The 20941-nt window shown below is 44.3% G+C and overlaps 1 protein-coding gene across 19 annotated transcripts in view; it reads right to left on the bottom strand.

The window, feature by feature from the left end:
• The window catches only part of NRXN2 (neurexin 2), a 955311-nt gene that overhangs the window by 171137 nt on the left and 763233 nt on the right, over nt 1-20941 (bottom strand). For all 19 annotated transcript variants that reach the window (XM_075326071.1, XM_075326065.1, XM_075326063.1 and 16 more), the window contains one exon: nt 1916-2087. In XM_075326071.1, the coding sequence (XP_075182186.1) occupies nt 1916-2087 (172 nt within the window). The remainder of the gene's footprint in view (nt 1-1915; nt 2088-20941) is intronic.

Genomic DNA, 20941 nt, shown 5'->3' on the forward strand with positions numbered 1-20941 from the left:
TTACCTACATTACGGATAGGCCATCAATGTTAAAGTAGTGAACAACCTCTTTAACTTATCAAATTCATCCTTTTGTATTTCCTCTTAAATATGACAGGAACCACTAGATTGGCTACATCTCCACAACTTTGTAATAGTGTTGAAAAATGTCCCCATTTATGAATTGTTTTATGAACTGCCATATTCAAAGTTTATTGCATTTCTTTGTATTTCTACAAGATAAATAAGACTTGCCACTTTTGGGAGCCTGATCTGGAGCAGAGTCCATGCTACGACTCTCCTAAACCATCGTTAAATAACTCGGCATTCCCTTTTTCTGTTGCATGATGTGTATTGCGCAATCCAAAACAATATAGATCCGTAACGTTTAGTTTCGCAGCACTGGATCTTCATCAGACCAAAATAATTACATGTATAGCTGGAAAAAGTTTGGTGCAAAGTAGTCACAAGTGGCGAAGAGTTGCAACACCCTCTCTAGTGATGGTGTTGCAATTCCTTGGCGCGTTTGGCTACTTTGCATCAATCCTTTTCCAATTACTCCACGCAATCGATCTAGACTGATGAAGGTTCAGTGTTGCGGACCAAAATGCCATTGATCTATTTTGGATTTCGCAGTAGAAATTTTGGGAAAAAAGGAGTTCCAAGTTATTTACCTACAGTTTAGACGGAGAGGAACCCAACTTCGGCACCCAACTTGCTATATAATCCTCCGATATCAAGCCAGTTAGCGCATTAAGTAGCCAGCTTATTCCAGAAAACATATGACAAATAAACTGAGAGCACTTTTCCCAAATCTTGCATTCCAATCCTATTCTCCTATTATCCAGTCTAGAACTGACGTGGTTGTAATGGGGGCAGAATGGATTAAAAGCTAAGCTCTAGTTAGTTCTGTTTATAAATTGGTTAAAAGGGATTATTGGGACAGTTTAGACTCAAATTACCAGTCGAGTTTTAGCACTAGGTTTATCAGAACTTTTTTGTTACGTCATGTTTTCTCATTATTTATTCAGTCAAACATATACTTCGTAATAATAATAATAATAACAATATCTTCGATGCCTTCATTTTACCCATAATTAAAAATATATGCAAAGTATACAACACAGCTTAATGGGAGGAGACAACTCAGCCAATGGATTATTTGTAAGATCGTGTAAATTACGATTCTATACGCTAGTTGAGACAATTTCTGTCCTAAGTGATCATCTACAAGTGAACTTCATGTAAATGTTATGATTCTAATATAAAATGATCCCAAGACCATTTTTCTTTACGGTTTCCACATCTGGGAGTTCTGCATATCAAAATGGCCATTTTCATACTAGCCCAGTAGCCGCGTCAAGGCATCCTCATTGTACTGGGTTCTACTCTATATTACTACCTTTCTCTGGGTTTTAAAACTTTAAAGCTTTGACATGTAGGTCTGTTTGTAATATCTGGGAGTTTTCAGAATGGACTAGGGAAAAGTGTCCGACCAAATGGGAAAGAAACTAGAGCCCACATTAGCAGATAGACATAAAGAATGGGAAAAAAGCAGGAACGGTACCGGAAGGGAAAAACTGAGAGTGCTGGGATCAAAGGCAGGGTAGGAACCTTCCTTGTCTTTGGGTGATTTGATTGAGACTATCTAGACATGGAACCATGGTGTCTCGGTTCTTCGCTCATTTTTTGGGTGTGTAGTCTACTTCTCGACTAATCAGGGTCACTTTATGCTTGACCAGTATTTTTAGAACATCTGCAAACTATTATTAATTGATTATGATACTTCTTGGAAGTCATAATTTACAGCAACGGAATTTACTGCATGGTAGTATTGGATAAAAGCATTCAACAAATAGACTCGGAAGTCTATAATACAACATGGCTCCTCGGGGGAAGTACTTTCCATGCACATTATTTGTTCTATGCTTCTTACCTGCAGGATACCTTTCGTTGACTGGCCAGCTGTCCACCTGCAAGGTAGCATTACCCCCACTACGAGTAAATCGCACCACATGATACTTCCCATCGCTCACCAGGGCTCCTGGCTCTTCGATAGTTATATCATCTGTGCCCACGTTAAAAATCACCCCCACCGTGCCCTGGTCCTAGAGGAAAGAGAGAAAAAAATAGTGAAAAAAATCATTAATTTTCTCTGCAACAAATAAAACTTACTGCCTATGAAATTAATTCAACAGGGCAGCTGCGGAAAAAAATTCTCAATAATTCAAGACTATGGCTGTCAACAAAGCACTTTGTAATGTCAGGTAGCACAACGGTAAAGGCTGTTTCCACAATTATCTTAAATATAGGGGTAGAACGGTGATTGAATGCAGCATTGTGCAGTATTTCGTATCACGATCAGCGCCGCTGTGGGATGATGGAATCAACATCCCCGGTAAATCAGGATATCGTTTGTATGAAATGTTTTCCACAATATACGTCAAAATTGCAGTTGGAGTTTTACTAGAAGAAGACATAAAGACAATTTGGGAAAATAAATTACATTTTCTAGCTAGATAGCCACTTCTCAATCACTTTTCCCGCTGATGGATCTATATTTATCTTTGACAAATTTAGTTTACGCTAGAATGAGGTTTTCATCATAAAATCGGTAAATTAGATAAATTGTTTCATTGCTCATATAGATTATGTTGACAAATTGCTTTCACCAAATCAATGTAATACACATGATAATCTGGTTTTTGAAAACTATTTATCCCCATCCACAAGTTAACTATTATTGCGAGTTGGTTATAGGGTTCCGGATCTGTAAACCAAACGTCACATTAGATAGAGCTAACCTGTCTGATCTGATACTGGGGATACCAGGGATAATGAGTAGCGATGAGCGGGCACTACTATGCTCAGGTGCTCAGTACTCGTAACTAGTGATGAGCGGGCACTACCATGCTCGGGTGCTCAGTACTCGTAACTAGTGATGAGCGGGCACTACCATGCTCAGGTGCTCAGTACTCGTAACTAGTGATGAGCGGGCACTACCATGCTCAGGTGCTCAGTACTCGTAACTAGTGATGAGCGGGCACTACCATGCTCGGGTGCTCGGTACTCGTAACTAGTGATGAGCGGGCACTACCATGCTCGGGTGCTCAGTACTCGTAACTAGTGATGAGCGGGCACTACCATGCTCAGGTGCTCAGTACTCGTAACTAGTGATGAGCGGGCACTACCATGCTCAGGTGCTCAGTACTCGTAACTAGTGATGAGCGGGCACTACCATGCTCGGGTTCTCGGTACTCGTAACTAGTGATGAGCGGGCACTACCATGCTCAGGTGCTCAGTACTGGTAACTAGTGATGAGCGGGCACTACCATGCTCGGGTGCTCAGTACTGGTAACTAGTGATGAGCGGGCACTACCATGCTCAGGTGCTCGGTACTCGTAACTAGTGATGAGCGGGCACTACCATGCCCGGGTGCTCAGTACTGGTAACTAGTGATGAGTGGGCACTACCATGCTCAGGTGCTCTGTACTCGTAACTAGTGATGAGCGGGCACTACCATGCTCAGGTGCTCGGTACTCGTAACTAGTGATGAGCGGGCACTACCATGCTCAGGTGCTCGGTACTCGTAACTAGTGATGAGCGGGCACTACCATGCTCAGGTGCTCGGTACTCGTAACTAGTGATGAGCAGACACTACCATGCTTGGGTGCTCGGTACTCGTAACTAGTGATGAGCAGGCACTACCATGCTCAGGTGCTCGGTACTCGTAACTAGTGATGAGCAGACACTACCATGCTCAGGTGCTCGGTACTCATAACTAGTGATGAGCAGGCACTACCATGCTCAGGTGCTCGGTACTCGTAACTAGTGATGAGCAGGCACTACCATGCTCGGGTGCTCATCCTTTTCCCTTTAAGACCCAGTAGAGCTTCTCTTCCCTTCAGATGCTAATCATCTGTATTTCCCCTTGGGCTTAAATACTCTCATTTTCCCTGGACTGGTGCTGGTGATATTATTCAGTTTATTCAAGGTCTGGATGCAAGCAGGTGGCTTGCACTCATCTGTGGTATTTTTTGTTGTAACTTTGCTGAACTTCTACCTGAGTCATCTGTTGATAATTAATGCATTTTCCCCCTGTGTGTTCTCCTTGTGTAATCTATAGTGTTTAGTGGGGTTGATGAAGAGCTCACCCCTTTGCCTATTTAGGGCCAAGCACTAGGGATACCTAGGGTCTGGTATCTGGCTCGACGCATAGGTGTGGAACTTATCTAGCGTGGTGAGGACCCACAGGGACCAGTAGTAGGTTTAGTTAAGGGTCACCATTTACCCCTTCCCTAGACACAGGGTTTAGTGGGGTTGACAAAGAGCTCATCCCATCTGTTACCTATTTAGGGCCCAGCACTAGGAATAACTAGGGTCAGGTATTCGGGTCCGCGCATAGGTGTGGAACCTATCTAGGGTGGTGAGGAACCCCAGGGACCAGTAGTAGGTTTGGTCTGGGGTCACCATCTCCCCCTTCCTTAGGCACAGTGTTTAGTGGGGTTAACGAAGAGCTCATCCCTATTTAGGGCCTTGCACTAGGGATACCTAGGGTCAGGTATCTGGCTCGGCGCATGGGTGCGAAACCTATCTAGAGTGATGAGGGACCCCAGGGACCAGCGGTAGGTTTGGTCAGGGGTCACCATCTCGCCCTTCCTTAGACACAGGGTTTTCCTTCCCTTTCACCGTACGTAGCATGACAACAATAGGTGATGATCACAGCTCACCTCTTCATCCCTCTCTGCACAATGACTTCTGTATATATAACAGAGCATGCTCAGAACATGCGGGTTTAATTAATACAAACAATAAAATCAGTGCATTCCTATTGCTTAGTTATGGAAAGAAGAAAATGGGCTAACTAGATGAGGGACAATTTCTAAAGGCGGCGTTAGACGCTACGATTTATCTGCCGAAATGTCGTCGGGTTCACGGATTCCAAGACGCACATCCGGCATCGTTGGCGATGTCATTGCGTGTGACACCTACGTGCAACTGCGAACGATCGCAAATAGGTTGCAAATCGTTGATCGCTGACACGTCGTTCAGTTTCAAAATATTGGTCGTCGTTTCGAACACAGCAGACATATTTGACCACACATTCCACATATTTTGTTCACTATAACCAGGATAGCATCTACCAACCTAGAAACCACTTGTATCCTTAACAAGAATACATACAATGCTAGTTTTCCTTACAAAAGTGCATTTTATTGATGGAAATTAATACATAAAATTACACATCTAGACATGACAGCACAACAAGGTGAGAGGACAAGTACCTGCAACTCCCATACATTGGGGAAGGGGAGGGTTTGGAACCTACAGCGGATCCCTTTTATAGATAATAAGTACACAGGGACCATTGGTCTGCCTGCAAATGGTATAACTCTGCATAATACTATATAATAGAGCCACTGTCAAATGCTGATATATTAAATCTCAAATAAAGACTGAATTTCAATTATAGCAGATGGTGGTGCATTAACTATAGAGCTTCTCTATCTACATACTGCTTCCAATACTTGCTGGGATCTGAGGGTACAGTTTGTTGGTATATGGGGGTATAATTAGGAAACACGTCCAAAATCACATTGATGGCAATAGAGTACCTTCATTAATGCCAACAAACCCTATATATCTCCCCCCCATATAACTCAATCAAATCACACTGTATCCAAAATATTATACATCCCCACAAACATGTGAAGCAGGAAAATGAGCACTGCTCACTTGTTAGTCCATAGATTACACAGACAGAGCTTAGTATCCATCATACATACAGCAGTGTGGACCGTAAAACACAGTCATAACAATGGTATACAACAATAGTACAGACCTGAATAGTGATAGCTGCGGTTCCCACCCTCCGCGCCTCAACGCGTTTCACCAACTGGGCTTCCTCAGGAGGCGGATCCGCCTCCTGAGGAAGCCCAGTTGGTGAAACGCGTATGTATGATGGATACTAAGCTCTGTCTGTACAGTGTGATTTGATTGAGTTATATGGGGGGGAGATATATAGGGTTTGTTGGCATTAATGAAGGTACTCTATTGCCATCAATGTGATTTTGGACGTGTTTCCTAATTATACCCCCATATACCAACAAACTGTACCCTCAGATCCCAGCAAGTATTGGAAGCAGTATGTAGATAGAGAAGCTCTATAGTTAATGCACCACCATCTGCTATAATTGAAATTCAGTCTTTATTTGAGATTTAATATATCAGCATTTGACAGTGGCTCTATTATATAGTATTATGCAGAGTTATACCATTTGCAGGCAGACCAATGGTCCCTGTGTACTTATTATCTATAAAAGGGATCCGCTGTAGGTTCCAAACCCTCCCCTTCCCCAATGTATGGGAGTTGCAGGTACTTGTCCTCTCACCTTGTTGTGCTGTCATGTCTAGATGTGTAATTTTATGTATTAATTTTCATCAATAAAATGCACTTTTGTAAGGAAAACTAGCATTGTATGTATTCTTGTTAAGGATACAAGTGGTTTCTACACCAGACATATTGCTACATTTGACACCCTGCCAACGACAAACAACATCCGCACGACCGCCTTGGTCAAACAATATATCGCTGATGCGTCGTTGGTGGGATGTGTACGTGTGACCGCTACAAAACGACCTATGTGCGATCTCGGCAAATCGTAACTACGATCTGGCCGAGTCACATCGCTACTGAGATCGTCAGATAAATCGTAGCGTGTAAAGCGGCCTTTAGACATATGCCCCTGGTATAGGATGAGGATGATCAGGAGCATTAGATTACTTTTTTTATTTGAAGGGATAACTACTTAAAAATTAGGACCAATTTAATTTTGAAAATATGCTACAAGAATAGACTTTGTAAGACAGTAATTTTTAATCAGCTCCTTTAGTAATCATCAAGAATAAACCAGGAAATATAACACAGAATAGTTAAGGTTTTTCTGATTCAAGACCTTCCTTAGTATTCTCAGTACTTGTCTCTAGTCCCAGAACTCATCCTACTTAAATATTTTGATTGTTTCTTTTGAGTGTGCCATCATCAAGAGGAATGTATTGACTGACCGTCTTCTAAGGACTCCTAAGTGTGAACGCAAATAATTTAGGAATATAAACGCCATCACGGCCAAGTTCCGTGTTCTTTGCCCCCAATTGTGCCCTGGGCATTGAAATCAATGCATATCATTTTGAAAAAAATAAAGCAGCCTCTTCCCATCTTTGTCGTATATCTAGAATTAAATCTTACATGAAAGAAGTCAAAGATTTTGCTAATTAGAGCAAGAAATATTTTATACCCATCAATTTAAGATAAATACTTTCATGAAGAAGGCAGGAAAAAGCTTAGTGCTGATTCCATCCAAAATGCCGCACTGATGAAATGGCTCCTCAAGGGCAATGAATATTATTTTGTAAAATGGGAATTTTATTTTCTGGAAAGAACCTATTTTGTTGAGTTATAATTTTATATAAACTGATGATTTGGGGAAATTTTTAACAGCTGATGAAGTTTTATTATAAGATATGATTTATAAATGTGAGATACAGATGTATCTATCGCTACATTATTTAAGCGTTATTGTGATCTTTAGAAATTTTCGTCTAACCTTCATTCCCCACTGAGTCTAAGAATGGAGACTCTGAATGGAGCAGAGGGGGTCTGAATGCTGAGAAACCCACCCAACACCAAGGATTGGAGTCACGTGAATAGAGCAGTGGAGGTTTGAAGGCTGGGAAACCTATAGACAGCAAGGACTGGGGCCATGTGAATAGAGCAGTGTGGGTCTGAATGCTGAGAAACCCCCCAACAACAAGGACTAGGGCGATGTGAATGCTGAGAAACCCCCCAACAACAAGGACTAGCGCCATGTGAATAGAGAAGTGGGGGTCTGAATGCTGAGAAACCCACCAACACCAAGGACAGGAGCCATGTGAATAGAGCAGTGGTGGTCTGAAAGCTGGGAAACCTACATACAGCAAGGACTGGGGCACTGTGAATTGAGCATTAGGGGTCCAAATGCTGGGAAACCCACTGTCAACAAGGACTGGGACCCTGTGAGTGGAGCAGTGGGGGTCTGAACGCTGGGAAACCCACCAACACCACGGACTGGGGCCATGTGAATAGAGCAGTGGGGGTTTGAAGGCTGGGAAACCTATAGACGGCAAGGACTGAGGCACTGTGAATGGAGTATTAGGGGTCCAAAGCCTGGGAAACCCACTCTCAATAAGAACTGAGGCCCTGTGAGTGGAGCAGTGGGGGTCTGAATGTTGGGAAACCCCCCAACACCAAGGACTGGGACAATGTGAATGGAGCAGTGGGGGTCATAATGCTGGGAAACCCCCGAAACCAAGGAATGAGGCTGTGTGAATGGAGCAGTGGGGGTCTAAACGCTGGGAAACCCACCAACCAAGGACTGGGGCCATGTGAAGAGAGACAAGAATTTAATACCCATAAAAATAATAACTTTATTAGTAATCAATAAAAAGATTTTCAATCAACCAAAACATCAAACATACAAAAGTGCATGTAGTGTGAAGGTGCACACTGAGTGGCCAGGTGTAGGAAAGCTTATGGAGGGGTCTGAGGGTGGTATAGATGAAGTATTGATAACATGGACCAGGAAGGGTTATATCTGTCCCTGATCTGTGTCCTACCTACCAATGGGGCTTTAAGCACCCTAGATTTGTGGTGCCCCCATTCCACGATGGCTCACCCTCGCTGTTCCTAACTACCTGATTGAATAGCCACCACCAAGATACACAAGTGCAAAGTGCAATAAAATCAGCACATTATTGCCAGACACAGCAACATTTATACAGACAAAAAAACGAAGATTTCAAGCCACAGTATGTAGGAAGGATCAATGGTTATGTCCCAAGTTTTGGGACAATACACAGTGTCAATGAGTCCGTACCGGCAGCATCCCCCCCTAATCAAGTATTGAATAGATATAGTAGAAGAGGTAAACGGTACTAAGGACTAACTATATTGTCTGTATATATGATACGCGCACAAAAACAGTTGTTACTGTGTGTTTTAGAGATATCATAAGGAGCAAATATAGAAAATAAACAGTGCTCCACAAGGTATAATATCCTTATAAAACCCCCTCCCTCCTCTAACAGTATATCAATATAGTAGAAGAGGTTAGAAAAATATTTATAATGTCCGTAAAATTGATAGACACAACAGGACAATTACTACTATGTATTATAGATACCAAGAGGTATAAAACATGCCATAACCAGTGATCCACTGGGTATCCTACTTTTAGTTGGTAATCCTACTGGACTACTATGATATGATTAGTTACCAGGATTCTCCATTCTTAAATACACATAGTGGTGCTGTGTCTGGTATAGCATATAAATTCACCTGGCCACTCAGTGTGCACCTTCACTACATGAACTTTTGTATGTTTGATGTTTTGGCTGATTGAAAATCTTTTAATTGATTACTAATAAAGTTATTATTTTTATAGGTATTAAATTCTGGTCTGTATACTAAGGTACCCTAGCTTATACAATTCTGGTTTGTGCCATGTGAATAGAGCAGTGGGGGTCTGAAGGCTGTGAAACCTATAGATAGCAAGGACTGGGGCACTGTGAATGGAGCATTAGGGGTCCAAACACTGGGAAACCCACTGTCAACAAGAACTGGGGCCCTGTGAGTGGAACAGTGGTGGTCTGAATGCTGGGAAACCCCCCAACACCAAGGACTGGGACAATGTGAATGGAGCAGTGGGGGTCTTAATGCTGGGAAACCCCCGAAACCAAGGACTGTGGCTGTGTGAATGGAGCAGAGGGGGTCTAAATGCTGGGAAACCCACCAACACCAAGGACTGGGGCCATGTGAGCAGAGCAGTGGGGGTCTGAATGCTAGGAAACACCCAACACCAAGGACTAGGACCAATGGAGCAGTGGGGGTCTGAACGCGGGGAAACCCATTGACATCAAGGTACTGGGCTCTGTGAATGAAGCAGTGGGGGTCAGAATGCAGGGAAACCCACTGACACAAAGGACTAGGGCCATGTGAATGAAACGTTGGGGGTCTGAATGTTTTGAAAACTCACCGACATCAAGGTATGGGGCCCTATGTGAATGAAGTGATGGTTGATTATGAACACCTTCGCTCCATTAATTCATAATTAGAGATGAGCGGATTCGTGGAAGCTCAGGTTCACCAGGTTCAGCCTGGTTTTAGATAAAGTTTGGGCTGGGACCTGGACTTGACCTAAACCCCAATGGAAGTCAATGATTGGGCAGTTCAGCTCTCCACTCACATACAGCCAGCCATGAATAGAACACATCCGATAACGTTGGTTTTACCCCAGTAAGAGCCATTCAGACACTTAAAGCGGCTTGCGCTTGGCCGAACACCGAGCATGCCTGAGCACACCGATGCCCGTTTGAGTGGTTAGCCTATGTAATGCATGCAAACTCCAAACTCAAACAATGATTATTTTTTGTAAAGTCCATGTTGATACAAACACCAAACTTTACTGTTCGGGTTTGCTCATCTATATTCATAATGCAAGTGAGAACGCTGTGCTCGGCAATCTCCAAATGTCTCATAGAAAATGTAAAGAGCGGAGGTGAGCATGATTGACCACCGCTCCCTTCACATTGGGCTCCAGTTCTTAGGATCAGCAGAGGCCCAGTGATCTGGAAATTATGCTATGCATAGAAGATAATTTCCAAACTTTGTGCAACCCTTTTAAAGGATAGCCTTGTAATGTATTGGATCTAGATGCCAAAGAGTATTTTCAGAAGTTCAAGCGTGGATGGATCATAGACGTTTTTGTGGCACAAGGAGGACCAATATTAGCCATATGGTTGTAGCATTATAGATCATTAGTGTATCACCTATTGGCAACCTATATCGGTTTCCTTTCAACTTTTTCAACCATGCATGAAAACTAGTGCAGGCAAAAACTGATATTTTTGACCACAGAAAACTATTGCTGCTTCCATTTTCATATCTGCTTTGAAAAAATAAAAGATGTTAGATCTTGACGGCGCAACGTTTCATAGATATGGTACTGTCTATATCAGTGGTTTCCAAACTCCAGTCTTCACGGCCCCCAAAAGGTCATCTTGTCAGGACTTCCTCAGTATTGCACAGGTGATGTCTTGATAATGAGTCCATCACCTGCTCTATGCTAAGGGAATGCTTAAAACTTGACCTGTTGGGGGCTGTGAGGACTGGGGTTTGGGAACCACTGGTCTGTATAACCAATTAGTATAAAGATGTCTGATTTTTATTTTCCATCGAGGGAGCTGGATTGGATTTTCATCAGTTTTCAGTCCATGTTTCCATTCCTACCTTCAATGTGCTGTCCAAAAACTAAAAAAAACTGCGCTCTTGCCCATTAAACATTGAAAAAACATGGACGGCACACGGCTGGCATCTCTGTGCTATCATTTTTTCACGGTCCCATGGGTTAAACACGGACACGTGCACAGATCCATTGATTGTAAACGATATGTGTCCTATCCATGAAAAATGACTGCCTGCACTTTCACACTGAACTGCATCAGTATTTATGGCTAGAACAGCTTGTCCCCCTGCCATAGAGATAGTTCTGTTTCATATAACTTGTTCTTTTTTTTTTTTTTTTTTTTTACTGCACTATTCTAAGTCCTGTTGTGTATAAATACGTGACTCTTCAGATTTTGTGTTATACCATGCCTGATGAAGAGACCTGAGTAGTCTCGAAAGCTTGCAATTATTACCATCTTTTCAGTTAGCCATTAAAAGGTATCAACCACTGAGGACTCTCTGTTCTTTTAAACAATTTTTTTTGCCTGAATGAAGTGTATTTAGGGGAACAGTAGAAGACATTTTTTTGGCATGTTCTTATTATTTAGCACTAGCTGTAGTAACCGGTGTTGCCCGGGATAGTAACTAAGTGTCTCTGCCTCCCTCCCTGTTTATCGATCTCCCTTTTTGTCAGTCTCTGTCTGTCTCTCTCTCTGTCTCTCTCTCTATGTCTGTCTCTCCCATCTCTCTGTCTGTTGCTCTGTTTCTCTTGCTGTCTGTCTGTCTCTGTCTGACTCTCTGTCTTTCTCTATATGTCTCTCTTCCAATCATGTCTGTGTCTCAGTCTCTCTCTCTGTCTCTCTGTTTCTCTGTCTTTCTCTCCGTCTCTCTCTGTCTCTGTCTGTCTCTCCCTATCTGCCTCTCTCTATCTCTCTGTCTGTCACTCTGTTTCTCTCGCTGTCTGTCTCTGTCTGTCTCTCTCTGTCTTTCTGTCTTTCTCTCTATATCTCTCCCTCTTTGTCTCTCTCCCACCCTGTCTGTCTCTGTGTCTGTCTCTTTCTCTCTGTCTGTGTCTCTCTGTCTCTGTCTGTCTCTCTCAGTCTCTCTCTGTCTCTGTCTGTTTCTCTCCCTGTCTGCCTCTCCCTATCTCTCTGTCTGTCGCTGTGTCTCTCTGTCTTTTTCTCTCTGTCTGTCTCTCATATTACCTCATACATAAGCTTCTTATACTCAGAATGTCCTTCGTTCCTATAGCAACCAGTCACAGCTCTTATTAATGACCTGTAGCTTCCAGCTCCATTGACTTTAATGTAAGTAGGTTTATTGATGAATAACTGTAAAGTGTGGGGTTAAATTTTCCCCTCAAAACATAGTCTATGATGTTCCCTGAGTGAAATGGGGTGTCTGTGCAATATTTTGTGATTGTAAAAGTGATGGTGCGGATTCCTTTAGAAAACATACATACACACATACAGTACATATACACACACACATATACATATACACACATACATACACATACATATACACACACACATACATACATACACACATACAATCAGCTTTATATATTAGGTTTTGCCATTTGTTATATACTGATTTTAGATAAGAGATGGCCTCTGTCCGTCACTTTCACGGGAAACCTTAGCTGGCCCACAAATCAGGCCTATTATGGAAACCACCATGATTAAAGGGAAAAGAGCAAAGAATAACATCAGTAATATTCATCCATCATCAAGGGATATTTGAAGGAAAAAAAATATCTAATAGTTAAAAAAAAGGAAATCGAGCAGTATTAAATATAATTTAGCTCGGGAAAAAAAGAAAACCCTTTGGACTGGTATGTAAAGAGTGCCGTCGTTCAGGGATATCCATTTTATTATTTGTTTCCATGGTTACGGTCGACATGAATAAGGACATTTAGAAGAAGAAAAATCTGTTGGTCTTAGCTCTGCTCTCACAATATCAGTAGCTAACATGCTAGAAATGATTTTATGGGTTTTTTGTTGTTTTTTTTAATTGTTTTTTTTTTGTCAGAGATTACATTACATATATATTTTCTTCCTTGCATTCTAATAATGGGATGCACACGCTATATTCAATTCTGCACAACTGCAGTTTGGTGTTATAATTTTTATATGGTGGTAAAACTCCCGAGCGTGTATAAAATATGAAAGGCGAACTGAGAATATCTAACATTGGTGGCACCCACCGGAAAGGGCCCCTGTTCGAGAAAAGTGTAGGGGCCCCTTTACACTCCAATATAGTCCATGTCAGAAGCTGCTTGCTGCTTTGGAGGTGAATGTGGCCTTCAAACGTCTTAGGCCCCTGTGCGAGAAAGTGTATGGACCTTTTATACTCCAATACTGTCAATAACAGAAGCTGCTTTGGAGGTGGATGTGGCCCCCTTACTTCATGGACCCCTGTGTGAGAACCGTATATGAGCCCTTTACAGTCCAATACTGTCTACGACAGAAGCTGGTTGTTGCTTTGGGGCTGGATATTGCCCCTTACCTTTTGGGTCTCTGCATGAACAGTATATATGCCCTTTACACTCCAATACTGCCTATGACAGAAGCTGCTTTGGAGGTGGTTGTGGCCCCCTTACCTCTCGTGTCTCTGTGTGAGATCAATATATGGACCCTTTACTGTTCAACGGGGCGGCACGGTGGCTCAGTGGTTAGCACTGCAGCCTTGCAGCGCTGGGGTCCTGGGTTCAAATCCCACCAAGGACACCATCTGCAAGGAGTTTGTATGTTCTCCCCGTGTTTGCGTGGGTTTCCTCCGGGTTTTCCGGTTTCCTCCCACACTCCAAAGACATACTGATAGGGACTCTAGATTGTGAGCCCCAACGGGGACAGTGTTGCCAATGTATGTAAAGCACTGTGGAATTAATAGCGCTATATAAATGAATAAAATTATTATTATTATACTATGACAGAAGCTGCTTTGGAGGTCGATGTGGCCCCCTTACCTTTCAGGTCCCAGTGCTAGGGGTCCTTTAGAGTCTAATACTGTCTAAAATAGAAGCTGATTGCTACTTTGAAGCTAGATATGGCCCCCTTACCTCTCGGGCCTCATGCAAGAAATGTATATGAGCCCTTTACACTCCAATACTGTCTTTGACAGAAGCTGTTTGCTGCTTTGGAGCTGGATGTGGCCTCTTGTCTCTTGGGCCCCTTTGCAAGAATAGTATATGGCCCTTTACACTCCAATATTGTCTATGACAGAAGCTACTTGCTGCTCTGGAGGTGGATGTAGCCCACTTACCTCTCAGGCCCTGTGCGAGGACAATATATGGGCCTGAAACAGTCTAATACTGTCTATGACAGAAGCTGCTTCCTGCTTTGGAGGTGGATTTGTCCCCCTTACCTCTAAAGCCCCTGTGTGAGAACAGTATTTGGCCCCTTTACACTCCAACACTACCTTCGACAGAAGCTGCTTGCACGAGAATAGTATATGGGCCCATTACAGTGCAATACTGTCTATGACAGAAGCTGCTTTGGAGGTGGATGTGGCCTCTTATCTCTCAGGCCCCTGTGCGAGAAAAGTATATAGACACTTTACACCAATACCGTGAATAACACAAGCTGCTTTGGAGGTGGATGTGGCCCCCTTACTTCTCAGGCCCTCGTACGAGAAAAGTGTATGGACACTTTACACCAATACCGTGAATAACAGAAGCTGCTTTGGAGGTGGATGTGGCCCCCTTACTTCTCAGGCCCCTGTGCGAGAAAAGTGTATGGACACTTTACACCAATACCGTAAATAACACAAGCTGCTTTGGAGGTGGATGTGGCCCCCTTACGTCTCAGGTCCCCGTGCGAGAAAAGTGTATGGACACTTTACACCAATACCGTGAATAACAGAAGCTGCTTTGGAGGTGGATGTGGCCCCCTTACTTCTCAGGCCCCCGTGCGAGAAAAGTGTATGGACCCCTTACACTCCAATACTGTAAATAACAGAAGCTGCTTTGGAGGTGGATGTGGCCCCCTTACTTCTCAGGCCCCTGTGCGAGAACAGTATATGGACCCTTTACACTCCAATACTGTCTATGATAGAAGCTGCTTGCTGCTTTGGAGCTGGATGTGGCCCTCTTACCTCGCGGGTCCTTGTGCGGTTGCACCAATAACATGTCCACCCCTGCTGCACAGATTCTGGACCCTAATATTAATTTCCATAGTTTCCTCAGTGCCGAGATTTTATATTCCCCAACTTCTCTCCTTGTAGTAGGTCAACGCACTATTAATAGACGGAGTGAGGCGAAGTTGTTATTCCCTCACCGTGAGTCTTTGTTTAGTTCTCCCTTTAGTGCTAATATTCCTGCAACCTTTCAGTGTACTTCATTGTTTCCCACCATCCACTGAAAGGGTTGTCCGCTTTATTTTTTATTTTACATACTTACTCGGGATTCAATGTTGTGGCACTCATTAATAGATAAGCATTACAGGCTCTCTTCATCCCTCGTCCTCCTTTCTTTTCTTCCATTTCCCTCCTCCTTTCTCCCAGATTGCACAACTTTCTTGTATTCCAGATCATGTGACCAAACCTGCCCATCAGCCTCCTCCAATCAAAAGCCCTTTTTCATCTGGAGGAGGTTTAATGGACAGATCTGGTCACATGCTCCTCCATCAGCCGCCATTTTGAACACAGGAGAGCTATGCAATCTGGGAGGAAAGAGGAGGAGAACCTGTAATACTTATATATTAGTAACTACTATAAAGTCAGGTCCTTAACACATCAGAAAAAATTAAAGATAACGTGACTCAACCCTTTAATTTAGAGACTCCACCAGAATGTGGTGGTTTTTTTCCACTGTCTATAAAATAAGGACCTCTAATTATTTTTCGCTTAATAAAATCTGATTACCTCATCCAGTTTGGGCCGCTCCACTGATTCTGAATCTGTTTTCTTTTTTTTGCTGTGCCTCTCTGACCCAAAGTTATAGCGCTTTAACCTTTAATGGCATAAAACTCCTCTGAGGGTGTTTGCTTTTTCTCCTCTGACGATAGCCAATGAAAACATGGCCACACCCACACAGAAGTTCTGTAGTACATGCCCAGGTGGTTGATGGTTGATGGTTTTGGGGGTATAACTTTGAAATGAAGAAGCACAGAAGAAAAAGAAAAACTGTTCCAGAATCAGGGGATTAGCGCCAATTGAAGGAGCTTCTCATTTTAAATTAAAAAAACCTGTGAAATTTCCCCTTTAATTTAAACTGATGTATATCTGAGCATGTGCAGGTAAACACAAGGGCCAGCAGAACAAGAAATACGAGAAGACCTTGAAGACTTACTCCTCTATTACCCCATAGGGTCCATCTATCTGTCCCACTCCCTGCCGTTTGCTTGTACTGCAGCGAGACGAAGTGGACCCACTGGACCACAGGGGAACCCCACACCCACCCTTTTTGTGGGAGGGTATTGACTAAGCATCCACCGCTCGGTGGACACCAGGTGCTATTCCCAGGGCAGTGGCCGGGACTGTGGTAGGGCAGACACAGGAGTAGACAGAGCTAAGTCTCTAGCGAGGCTGGGACCCCCAGAGCGGCCGAGGCACAGGGTACGGCTGGGATGGATAGGCACAGTTTCTGGTGTGGCATGGGCCACCGGGATAGCTGAGGCTGGAGGCATGGCCGGGGTGGACAGGCACAGTCTATGGTGGGGCGAGAGCCACAGGGATAGCTGAGACTGGAGGCTCAGTCAGGGCGGTCAGGCACAGTCTCTGGTGTGGCGGGAGCCACCATGATAGCTGAGGCTGGAGGCATGGCCGGGGTGGACAGGCGCAGTCTCTGGTGGGGCGAGGGCCACAGGGATAGCTGAGACTGGAGGCTCAGCCAGGGTGGTCAGGCACAGTCTCTGGTGTGGCGGGAGCCACCGGGATAGCGGAGGCTGGAGGCACAGCTGAGGCGGATGTTCACGGGCCAACAGGACAGGAGCAAACAGGACGGGAGCACATAGGACAGACACAGGGACCTGATAACTAGCTAACTGGAGTACTGGATACTGACTAGCTAAACTGGCACGTTGATCAGGCAACTCCTCTAGTGGGAGCTTGGCCTAAATACCCAGTGCCTCTCAGCAATAGGCTGGGAGGAACTTCCTGGAAGGTGCACGCTGTCCCTTTAAGAGAGGGGCAGCGGAGAGCATACAATCCTTAGGAGCACTCCCGGGAATGCAGTGACTCGTGCTCAGTCTACAGGAGGCAGGGAGGGGAGAAACCACGTGGTGGAGGGGTAGGAATACCAGGCAGCATGCAGGGAACCGGCCGTGGCGGTGATTCAGAGCATGTCCCTGCAGGAAGGCATGGAGTGCAAGGACGCAGCGTTACACTATACTTGTGTTTGGCCACCATTCTCAGCATTTCTGCAGCATTAGACAACAATGGAGATGAAGCCAGACCTCCATTTATTATTTAGCATGTGTAGCAATGACTGAGACACAATCAGAATTTCATCCTCATCTCTGGCTTACATATACTGTACGTAGTTTCAGCCAATCTGGTAAACAGGAAAAACCGCATCCCTTACTAATTTATACCTTAAGGGGGCTTTACACGCTACGACATCGCTAATGCGAACTCGTTGGGGTCACGGATTTGGTGACGCACATCCGGCCGCATTAGCGATGCCGTTGCGTGTGACACCGATGAGCGATCTTGCATTGTTGCAAAAACGTGCAAAATCGCTCATCGGTGACATGGGGGTCCATTCTCAAAAATCGTTACTGCAGCAGTAACGAGGTTGTTCCTCGTTCCTGTGGCAGCACACATCGCTTCGTGTGACGCCGCAGGAACGAGAAACCTCTCCTTACCTGCCTCCCGGCCGCTGTGCGGAAGGAAGGAGGTGGGCGGGATGTTACGTCCCGCTCATCTCCGCCCCTCCGCTTCTATTGGGCGGCAGCTCAGTGACGTTGCTGTGACGCCGCACAGACCGCCCCCTTAGAAAGGAGGCGGTTCGCCGGTCACAGCGACGTCGCCGGGCAGGTATGTGTGACGGGTCTGGGCGATGTTGTGCGCCACGAGCAGCGATTTGCCCGTGTCGCGCAACAGATGGGGGCGGGTACCCACACTAGCGATATCGGGACCGATATCGCAGTGTGTAAAGCCCGCTTTAGTCATCCTTCCAGATAATGGTGTAGAATATCTTTTGTGGACAACTAATTAGATCCCGCACTCAAAACAAATACCAGCCCCTACCAAAATCACAAATTTACAACTCCGCACTAGAAAAATGTAATTATATAATTGACATTGGTCTTAAGAAAATGAGGAATTCCACAACGGATGAATAAGACGGCATCGACATAAATAGAGAACACTATTTTCCTACAGACCATATACCAGGGTAACATTAGAAATAGAAGTCACCGAATCCAAAAATTTCAAAATCAAGTAATAATGAGTCACTAAGATATTGGACAAAAATAGTATCAGCTGCAGTGGTGTAATTATACTATGGAAAACCGTTCTGGCCACTGAGTTATTAGCATTTAGCAAAGCAGTAATAATGTCTGGACATTGTATTATATATTGCACATGGTAGAAAATGTACATTGTGCAGAAACTGAGCCTGACACACTGGTGTATAATATAACTGCCTGTATGTGGCACATTAATACCAACATACTAAGGTTACATACACCAAAAATGCATCCTGTAAAGCCATCCCCTACTATTAGCCATAACTAACACTAAGGGGAATCTGTCAGCAGGTTTTTGCTATGTAATCTGCAGCATGATGTAGGGGCAGAAAGACAGATTCCAGCAAAGCTTATGGGTGCTGCAGTTATGATAGTTTTCTCTGCTGCAGATCTAAGTTGCCGAGCAGTGTATAACCCCCGTCCACACCACTGATTGACAGCTTCCTATGTACAGCTTTGTATTTCCCCACCCACACCACTGATTGACAGCTTCCTGTGTACAGCTTTGTATTTCCCCACCCACACCACTGATTGGCAGCTTCCTGTGTACAGCTGTGTATAACCCCGTCCACACCACTGATTGACAGCTTCCTGTGTACAGCTGTATATAACCCCACACACACCACTGATTGGCAGCTACTTGTGTACAGCTGTCTATAACTCCGCCCACACCAATAATTGGCAGCTTACTGTGTACAGCTGTGTACAACCCCGCCCACACCAATGATTGACAGCTTCCTGTGTACAGCTGTCTATAACCCTGCCAACACCAATGATTGGCAGCTTCCTGTGTACAGCTGTCTATAACCCCTCCCACACCAGATTGGCAGCTTCCTGTGTACTGATTGGCAGCTTCCTGTGTACAGCTGTATATAACCCTAGCAACACCACTGATTGCCAACTTCCTGTGTACAGCTATGCATAACCCCGCCCACACCAGCAATTGGCATCTTCCTGTATACAACTGTATATAACCACTCCCACACCAATGATTGGCAGCTTCCTGCGTACGGCTGTATTTAACCCCTCCCACACCAGATTGGCAGCTTCCTGTGTACATCTTTGTATAACCCCACCCACACCACTGATTGGCAGCTTCCTATACACAGTGTATAGTGACAGAAATCTGCTAATCATTGGCTGGGGATGTGGTTGGACTAGGAGGCACAAGGCACCTAGTCCTGTAGTGATAATCTGTTACTAATATGACACTGAATGCATTAACACAGAAAAATACAGCCTTGTATGTGAAACATTGGCAGAACCAAGTCTTTGCCCCTACATCATGTTGCTCTCAGATTACATAGCAAAAACCTGCTGACAGATTCCCTTTAATAATTAGCATGGCAATAAACAAACATTAAAACAATCACAAAGTATCCCGTATTATATAATCGTGTAAACGGTGCCTCGGCAAAGCCATTACATACTGGCCAGTCAAAGGCTTCCAGCCATGCATAAAAAGTAAAAATAAAATGCTCTTGATGTGTCCATATTCTTTAATGGCATTGACTTCAGAATGAACAAGAAAATATTCAAAGTTTTGTGACAGCAGTGTCATACCTTATTTTATCTCAAACATGAATTCCTTCCTATTGGGTGTAGCAGCATTGGTTGGCATATTATTTTGTTTATATAGGTATTACTAATGAGCGGGCACTACCATGCTATGGTGCTCAGTACTCGTAACTAGTGATGAGCGGGCACTACCATGCTCAGGTGCTCAGTACTGGTAACTAGTGATGAGCGGACACTACCATGCTCAGGTGCTCAGTACTGGTAACTAGTGATGAGCAGGCACTACCATGCTCGAGTGCTCAGTGCTCGTAACTAGTGATGAGCGGACACTACCATGCTCAGGTGCTCAGTACTGGTAACTAGTGATGAGCGGGCACTACCATGCTCAGGTGCTCAGTACTGGTAACTAGTGATGAGCGGGCACTACCATGCTCGGGTGCTCAGTACTGGTAACTAGTGATGAGTGGACACTACCATGCTCAGGTGCTCAGTACTCATAGCTAGTGATGAGCGGGCACTACCATGCTCGGGTGCTCAGTACTCGTAACTAGTGATGAGTGAGCACTACCATGCTCAGGTGCTCAGTCCTCTTTACCAGTGATGAGCGAGCACTACCATGCTCGGGTGCTCAGTACTCGTAACTAGTGATGAGCGAGCACTACCATGCTCGGGTGCTCTATACTCGTAACTAGTGATGAGCGGGCACTACCATGCTCAGGTGCTCGGTACTCGTAACTAGTGATGAGTGGGTACTACCATGCTCGGG

Source organism: Anomaloglossus baeobatrachus, chromosome 10, assembly GCF_048569485.1.
Source record: "Anomaloglossus baeobatrachus isolate aAnoBae1 chromosome 10, aAnoBae1.hap1, whole genome shotgun sequence".
Taxonomy (NCBI): domain Eukaryota; kingdom Metazoa; phylum Chordata; class Amphibia; order Anura; family Aromobatidae; genus Anomaloglossus; species Anomaloglossus baeobatrachus.